The sequence below is a fragment of the Rhinoderma darwinii genome, chromosome 5 (assembly GCF_050947455.1).
Source record: "Rhinoderma darwinii isolate aRhiDar2 chromosome 5, aRhiDar2.hap1, whole genome shotgun sequence".
Lineage (NCBI taxonomy): Eukaryota > Metazoa > Chordata > Amphibia > Anura > Rhinodermatidae > Rhinoderma > Rhinoderma darwinii.
In genome coordinates, this window is record NC_134691.1 from 273,266,085 (window position 1) to 273,275,576 (window position 9,492).

General features: G+C 46.8%; 1 protein-coding gene across 1 annotated transcript in view; it reads right to left on the reverse strand.

The window, feature by feature from the left end:
* The window catches only part of CMTM8 (CKLF like MARVEL transmembrane domain containing 8), a 46,985-nt gene extending 38,219 nt beyond the window's left edge, over window positions 1-8,766 (reverse strand). The window contains exons 1-2 of the mRNA XM_075828608.1: window positions 8,574-8,766; window positions 8,219-8,364 (exon numbers count right to left, since the gene is read on the reverse strand). Of these exons, the coding sequence (XP_075684723.1) occupies window positions 8,219-8,364; window positions 8,574-8,766 (339 nt within the window). The remainder of the gene's footprint in view (window positions 1-8,218; window positions 8,365-8,573) is intronic.
* Window positions 8,767-9,492: the final 726 nt, after the last annotated feature.

The window sequence follows — 9,492 nt, forward strand, 5'->3', positions numbered from 1 at the left end:
CCCCTGCTTACAGCACCATACAGTGACACTGGCACTATCCCCAGCTTAATCCCCTCACCTTTACTTAGAACTGTCAGAGATCAGAGTCCAGAGGATCTCCCAACGTACTGTATACCTCAGTCATCGGTCAACGTATCCCACTGTATAGGCATACATCGCATATAGGGTCCTATTGTAAAAGTATACTTTTACATACACAGTATACTTTTACTGTACACCAGTTTATTAAATAGCATATTCTACTACACTATTCCAATCCTTTATTTTTTTTTGTTTTTGCACTATACCGGCCTGACAAGGCCAAAAGAACACTCTTTACCTCAGTTCTATGGATACGCTGGGTGCTGGAATAAAGTGACCAATTTAGTTAATTCTATAAAAAAAAAAATTAGATAAAGAGAGGGCCCCAAACTAAGTCTTTGCCCTGGGTGAAGAAAACCCAAGCTACGCCTCTGTTCACATGTGTTCAGGGTCTCGTTAGACCCAGCAGCTTCGACTCTTCTACAGTCCCGATGATATGATCACTGGGATAAACACAGGAGACGACTTTTCTGCACCCATGGCAGGCCTTAGCTATGTTCGACCAGTGCGGTCGCACAGGGCGCCAGCCGCCACACGGCAAGAGGGGCGCCAGCGGGTGTGTGTATCCCTGCGCCGTTGCAACTACCAGCGGGGATACACACACTAACTGCAGTCGCACCCGGGCGCTTCTTCACTTAGTGGCTACCGTTGTAGCAGCCATAGCAGCTGCTAGCGGTGACACCGGGCATGAGGGCGGTGGCGCCGCTAGCAGCTGCTGTGGCTGCTATAGCGGTAGCGACGGCACTACAGCAGAGCAGGGAGATATCTCCCTGCTCTGCTGTCTTCTAGCGCCACTGTAGCTCCCTTCAGCTACAGCGGCGCTAGTAGACAGCAGAGCAGGGAGATACCTCCCTTGCTCTGCTATAGTGCCCCCCTGTAGATATCAAACCCCCCCCCCCCTCCAGGATAGCGCCACCGTAGCTCCCTGAAGGAGCGGAATCCCCGTGTGGCCGGGGATTCCGGTTCTGGAGCACTGCTTGATGCCTCTGTCTATATATGGACAGTGACATCAGGGAAAACTCCTGAAGCGGAATCCCCGGTCACAGCATTGCAGACTCTATGATCGGGAATTCCACTCCAGGAGAAGCCAATGACGTAATGGACACAGACGTCAGGAGCTTCTCCTGGAGTGGAATCGACGGTCAAAGTGTCTGCAACGCTGTGACCGGGGATTCCGCTTCAGGAGTTTTCCCTGATGTCACTGTCCATATATGGACAGAGGCATCAAGCAGCGCTCCAGGACCGGAATCCCCGACCACACGGGGATTCCGCTCCTTCAGGGAGCTACGGTGGCGCTATCTTTACTGGAAGGAGGGGGGGGTTGCTATCTACAGGGGGGCTGTCGGCTGTGTGGCACTACCTACAAAGGACAACTGTGACTACTCAGACTAAATAAAAGTTATAACTTAGTTTATTACCACACATTTATTTGATAGCTGGAAAAGCTGGGTATTTTGTGTGCTCCTGCACAGTTGTCCTTTTTTGAATGTCTATTGCCCGCCAGCTATCGGTCATTTCGTAGTCCTTGCACTACCTACAAGGGGGCTGTGTGGCACTACCTACCATGGGGCTGTGGGCTATGTGGCACTACCAACCAGTGGGCTGTGTGGCAATACCAACCAGGGGGCTGTGGGCACTACCAACCAGGGGGCTGTGGGCTGTGCGGCACTCCCTACCAGGGGGCTGTGGGCTGTGCGGCACTCCCTACCAGGGGGCTGTGGGATGTGCGGCACTTCCTACCAGGGGGCTGTGCGGCCCTCCCTACCAGGGGGCTGTGCGGCCCTCCCTACCAGGGGGCTGTGCGGCCCTCCCTACCAGGGGGCTGTGCGGCCCTCCCTACCAGGGGGCTGTGCGGCGCTACCCACAAGGGGGCTGTGCGGCGCTACCCACAAGGGGGCTGTGCGGCGCTACCCACAAGGGGGCTGTGCGGCGCTACCCACAAGGGGGCTGTGTGGCGCTACCCACAAGGGGGCTGTGTGGCGCTACCTACAAGGGGGCTGTCTGGTGCTACCCACAAGGGGGAATCTGTGAGTGGGGGTCTGATTGTAATTTTACTGAGTGGTGGGCTGATGGTCATTTTGCTGTGAGTGGGGGCTGATGGTCATTTTGCTGTGAGTGGGGGGTTGATGGTCATTTTTCTGTGAGTGGGGGGCTGATGGTGTTCAAGTGGTTTCTACCTCTGACCTCCAATTAAAATTAATAGGAGGCAGTAAATTCCTGCGTCGCTTGTTTGGAGCTTTCTTTCCTGCGTCTTTTGCATTCGCTTCAACAGCTTAAGAAAAAACACAAAAAAAAGGTCACACAACGCTGTCAGTTTCTGAAGGAATTTTGAGGCAGATTTTTTTTTACCTTACAAAAAACATGTGTGAACATGCCCTATGAGTGTAGTGCTTGTTCTTAGCCGTTTTCTGTCTTTCTCAAAAAAAAATTGGTAGGGGGGCCTTGAGGAAATTTTGTTTTTCCAGTGCTGCCTCGAGTCCGAAAAGGTTAGGAAACTCTGTACTAGGCTTCAGGATCACGCCGTGGAGCAGCTCAGTTTGTCATGGGAACGGGGCCTAGGTGAGTACAATTTTTGTTTTTGTTTGGGGGCACTGTCTACAAGGGGGAGGTGCGAGGACTGTATGGCGCGATCTACAAGGGGGATGTGGGGGGGCTGTATGGCACTGTCTACAAGGGGAGGTGTGGGGGGCTGTATGGCACGATCTACAAAAAGGAGGTGGGGGATTATGGCACTGTCTACAGGGAGGCTATATGGCAAAATCTACAGGGGGGCATTATACTGTGTGGGGGCCACTAAGCAGACATTATACTGTGTAGGGGTCACTAAGCAGACATTATACTGTGTAGGGGTACTACAGGGGGCATAATACTGTGGGCACAATTAGAGGACAAAATACTGTGTCCTTGAAGGGGTTGTAATATATTATATTATGAAATATTATTATTATACTGTATGGGGGCACTAAAGGGGCATTATAATTTTTTTATGGGGCATTTTTTTTTAATGATTGGGTGGGGCACCGAAAGATTATTTCGCACATGGCGCCATCTATCCTAGGGCCGGCCCTGGCTGCACCAACCAAAATTAAAGATGCTCTCTCACCAGATTATAAGTGCCCTATCTCCTACATAATCTGATAGGCGCTGTAATGTAGCCAACAGTGGTTTTTATTTTGAAAAATTATCATTTTTGACAAAGTTATGAACAATTTTAGATTTATGCAAATTAGTTTCTTAATAGACAACTGGGCGTGTATTTACTTTTTACCAACTGGGCGTTGTACAGAGGAGTGTATAACGCTCAGGGCCAGCCCTAGGATAGATGGCGCCCTGTGCGAAATGATCTTTCAAAACCCCACCCCATCATTAAAAAAAAATGCCCCATAAAGAAATTATAATGCCCCTTTAGTGCCCCCATACAGTATAATAATAATAATAATAATAATATTATAATATATTACAACCCCTTCAAGGACACAGTATAATGTCCGCTTAGTGGCCCCCACACAGTATAGTGCCCCCTGTAGATTTTGCCATACAGCATCCCTGTAGACCGTGCCATAATCCCCCCACCTCCTCCTTGTGGATCGTGCCATACAGCCCCCCACCTCCACCTTGTAGACAGTGCCCCCAAACAAAAATTGTACTCACCTAGGCCCCGTTCCAATGACGAACTGAGCTGCTCCACGACAGGATCTTGTAGCCTGATCCAGAGTTTCCCAACTTTTTTGGACCCGAGGCAGCACTGGAAAAATAAAATTTCCTCACGGCACCCCTACCAAAAATTGTTTTGAGAAAGACAAAAAACAGCTAAAAAAAATAGCACTACACTCGTAGGGTATGCTTACACAGCGTTTTTTGTAAGGCAAAAACAATCTGCCTCAAAATTCCTTCAGGAAGTGACAACGTTGTTTGGCCTTTTTTTTTTTTTTTTTGCATTTTTTTCTTAAGCCGTTGAAGCGAATGTAAAAGACGCAGGCAAAAAAGCACCAAACAAACGCCGCAGGTATTCTCTGCCTCCTATTAATTTCAATTTGAGGTCAGAAGCGGAAACCACTTGAAGACCATCAGCCCGCCACTCTCAGATTCCCCCTGGTAGGGTGCGCCACACAGCGCACAGCCCACTGGTTGGGAGCGCCGCACAGCCCACTGGTTGGGAGCGCCGCACAGCCCACAGCCCCATGGTTGGTAGTGCCCACAGCCCCCTGGTTGGTATTGCCACACAGCCCACTGGTTGGTAGTGCCACATAGCCCACAGCCCCCTGGTAGGTAGTGCCACACAGCCCCCTAGTAGGTAGTGCCACACAGCCCACAGCCCCCTTGTAGGTAGTGCAAGGACTACGAAATGACCTTGTAGATAGCAAACCCCCCCCCCGGTTGGTAGTGCCACACAGCCCCCTTGTAGATAGCAACCCCCCCCCCCCTTCCTGTAGATAGCACCACTGTAGCTCCCTGTGGCCAGGGATTCCGCTCCTGGAGCGCTCCTTGATGTCTCGGTCCATATATGGACAGTGACATCAGGGGAAACTCCTGCAGCTGCATCCCCATCCACAGCGTTGCCGTCGCTGTGACCGGGGATTCCACTCCAGGAGAAGCCAATGACGTCTGCAACGCTGTGGACGGGGATTCCGCTGCAGGAGTTTCCCCTGATGTCACTATCCATATATGGACAGAGACATCAAGGAGCGCTCCAGGAGCGGAATCCCGGGCCACATGGGGATTCCGCTCCTTCAGGGTGATAAAGTGGCGCTAGTAGATAGCAGAGCAGGGAGATACCTCCCTGTTCTGCTATAGTGCCGTCACTACCGCTGTAGCAGCGGCTGCTAGCCGTGCCACCGCCCTGACGGCCGGAGTCGCCGCTAGCAGCCGCTATGGCTGCTACAGCGGTAGCGACGGCACTAAGTGAAGAAGCGTCTGGGCGGAAAGGCGACTGCTGAATCGCCGGGCCCAGGCGCTTCTGAAACAAGCAGGGGAAGGGAGCCAGCGCAGCGCCCCCTTCCACCTGTTGGAGTGATGCGCCCTGTGCGAAGGCACAGTTCACACACCCCTAAGGCCGACCCCGATGACACGGACTAATCCGCATCATACACTTCTCAGTCTTCCAACTCAGCTGCTTTCATTGCGCAATCACGCGGTGCACAATCACGCTGTGCACAATCACGCTGTGCACAATCACGCTGTGCACAATCACGCTGTGCACAATCACGCTGTGCACAATCACGCTGTGCACAATCACGCTGTGCACAATCACGCTGCGCAGTGAAACAAGCTGGGCTGCAACAATGAGAAGTGGAGGACACCGATTGGTCAGCATCACACACTTCTCTTCACAACGCCCAATAATAAAAAGTAAAACCACGCCCAGTTGTCTATTAAGAAACTAATTAGCATAAATCTAAAATTATTCATAACTTTGTCAAAAACGATAGTTTTTCAAAATAAAAAACCACTGTTGTCTACATTACAGCACCGATCAGATTATGTAGGAGATAGGCTCTGTCACCAGATTATAAGTGCCTTCTTTAAGTATTGCATAAGAATGACAAAAAGTGTACATTTATTTCAAATGTTATTAACTGCAAATAGATCAATTTACAACGGATTGTGATATACGGGAAAACCATTTGTCTCAACTATTCAAGACCCAACTGAGCACAAGGACTTCATTTCAAGAGACTTTAAAACATTCAAGAAAAGAAAAAAAATAGGTCTTAAGCACATATATAGAATTCCATATTATGCAGCTAGAGATCTGAATGCATATAAATCCTTGTACTGTATTTATGACAGTCCATTGTAAAGCCTTCTCAGTCCCTTCTTTTTACCATTTAGGACCTCCCTTTTGACCCTCCAACATCAAGCCCTAATGGAGCCTTGTACCCTTTAGCTGATTCAGCCTTTCAGTCGTGGTGTCCAAGACCATATTGCTTTAACCTGTAATACTGATTGAAGTAAAACTATGGGAAGAATAAAATATGAAATGTAGAGTAGATTATATAAATTTGCGTTTCACCTGCTATGTATAGGCTTTTTGTTCTATCAAACCGTACTCTACGTTGCTCACCCACACCTTTTTTGTTTTTCTTAAAATATCCAATTTATACAACTATTTATACACTTTAATATAAGTTATTGAGAACAGGAAGAATAAATAGAACACGGGCATATTTTTATATATCTCATTTTCACCTCCGCCAAGGTAACCTGGGGTCCATCATTACTGGCCTCATATTACAGAGACGGCTGCCATTTCTATAAGGCGATGACAAGAAGTTCCAGGAAGGTAACTGGAGCCCAACACAGAGCCATTGAGCAAAGCTGTGATATCATCACTGGGCACGTGAACAAGAATGCTCTCAGAGAAGTGAGGAGGAGTACACAGAGGCCATGTTATCTTGTATACACAAAATGAACTGCTCTCAAACTGTAGCTGGCACTTTGGCTAAAAAGAAACAATTGTGTATGAGGGGTAGGGGGGGGGGGAGGGGGTACAGTATATGTGTTTGGAGCATTGATCAATAAATGGTTTTTCAGCTGCTTCACTAAACCAAAAACAGCTTGATGGCTGTATACCAGTTAACTTCAACAGGTTATAAAAGAACTTTTTGCTACAAAATAAAATATGGGCTTTGTGTTGCACCCAATCGTAAAGCAGTCATAAAAACACAACTAATCTACGATACACGTGATAATGGGCATCTGTGCGAACAAAGTTCACTAAGGAAATCTAGCCCATCAGTCACAAAATTAGACATCTTGGAAAGTTTGCTGATGGCGGTTATCATGAAGTTGAGCCTTGTGAATAGTGATCAAGCAAACATTACCCTAAAATTGGCTCTAGATGAGAGGGAAACCGGCTGTCAGTGGGAAGACAAATCAGTTATAGCATTAAAAATAAATAAATCATTAGGCAAAAAAAATCATTAGATTAAATGCGACATTCCTGTGGGTGCAGTTTTATAATGTTAGGGTCCTTTCACATGGCCTAATATGGGCTGTAAAAATGAGCGCCGATCAATGACACAGCTCTTTGATGGACGCTAGTTAGCTCCATTCACAAGGGGCAATGATCGGTTATGTATGGGCACAAGTGATCATTACCACAATCGTTCGTCCTCATACATCATTATGTTGGCAGAACATGTATATGTGCCGCCGATTAGTAACCATTTTATTGGCCGCGTAGACGAGCCGATAAGCCCATGAACGAGCGTTTGCTTGTTCATCGGCTGATCGTTGCCCTGTTTAGACAGGGCAATTATCGGGAACGAGCGTTTATATGAACACTTGTGTGCCCGATCATTGGCCTATGTAAAAGGGCCACAAACTATTCAAATCATATCAACTACAATTATCAATCATTTTTTCATCTATGGTGCTAAAAGCAATTGGTATTGACCATTGGAAATTTGCTCCATTGGCCAGAAAACTGTTAGCAGAGTAGTTCATAGCATTTAATCTATGGGAGAATACCTCCATTATATGGCTTCCAATGGAACAAGACACTTATATAAAATATTTTTCTCACCGATTATTTTTTGGGGTTTTTCCCATACGCAAACGCATAAAAAACTGCAACAAATAGCACTGTGACGGGCTTTATAGTTGAAAATGCGAAATAATTGTAGTATAGTATAAATGAGCAGATTTACTAGAATTCTGGCATGGACAAACAATTTCACATAAAAAACTAAAATGAATAAACATGAAAAACAGCCTTTACATTCACCCAAGGTTTGTAATCCTGCTACTAAAAATTGAAAACTGACAAGATTTAGTGGATTACTTTTGTTTTGAGTGAAACCAGATTCTGCTCGAGATTACCTAATGTTCAAACAATACATAAAAACAAACATTTTTTTCTAGACTATATATATATATATATATATATATATATATATATATACATATACATACACACACAGCTTATTTTGGGTGTGTTGGATATACATATATCTGGAAGGAGCAATAAACAAATGAAATATTGTATATATGGACAGAAAACCCAAATTAAATAACAGGTACAAGAGCAACAAAAAACGAAGACAAATGTAACAAAAATATATATATAAAAAGAGAAAAATAAAGTAAGACTACATGAAGCTATAGATACACCCAGGTGCCAGGTCATACTCACTATTTCTGCCAGCAGGAGAGCTCCAGGTGCGGTCCCGAGAAAGCTCCCGTCATAGGACAGGCTGGCACCGCTGGAGAAGGTCTCACAATAGGAGCTGCTGGTGGTGGTCACAGTGTTGGACCTGGGTCTTTCTTCTTCCATGACTCCTGCAGAAATCCAAGCAGAGTTAGAAGTTTTCTCACATCTCCCCCTCCCTGACCTTGGGCATAGAGCGCACAATAATGCCTATACAGGGGCTGAATGCTTCCTGCCCAGGATAATTATGCCCAGAGCACAATGGAGCTGCTGTCCGGCCTCCTCCAGGGGCGGATCTCAGGTAGCGTTCCTACCACACATGGCATGTCTGGCTATGTACCTGTTCCCTCTTGCTCGTAAACCCCCTCATCCTCAAACTTAAAGGAGACGGTGGGAGCAATGAAAGGAGATCGAGTAATGATAAAGTCCTTGCCCCAGCAGGCTGCTGGTGGGTGATGCCACTTATCGTACATAGCAGGTGGGCATTGGGCGCCTCTGCCCTTCTGAGCTAGCTGGAGCTTGCCTCCCTCCATGACACCCGGGACAGGCTGCTGTCTCTGCAAACCCCGGAGGCTGGAGCTGAGCTTCGATTTGTAGGGGCAGGTGGAATGGAAAACCGGGACCTGGTCCCTGGACCTGATCCCATGGACCACCAGCCTGTGATCCGTGCACTTCACTTCACATGAACCACAAGGCAACTGGCACTTATTATCAACCTGTGATGATGATGATGATGATGATGATAATATAACAAAGATTCCATAGTGTGTTTGTACTGTGTTTATAGTCTGTACATTAATACCCTGTTACGGGCCCACACTGTATGCACACAGGGAGAATATGTAAAAAAATTAAATTGTTGCATGCCCATCAAATGCCAACCTTTACGGTTGCGTATTTTAGCTGCAGATTTTCTGTGCAAATTTACCAATGGCAAATCCGCAGCGGAATTCAGTACCAGCTGTGTAGATGAGATTTGAACAAATCTTTCCTACATGCTGCAGAACTTTTACGCACGAAAATTGACCTGCGTTGCGGATTTTAAAATCATATGAATTGAAAAATACGCTAAATCCACAGCAAAATCCACATGTTACACATGAAGACTTGCAGCAGATATTTACACTAGGTGTACAGGGGGCCTTAGGGCTTGTCCACGCGTAGCGGAATTGCTGCGTATTTTCTGTCTGGAATTGCAGACAGAAAATACGCAGCAGAATACAGTAGCAGCAAAGCGGGTGTGATTTCCGACCAGAAAT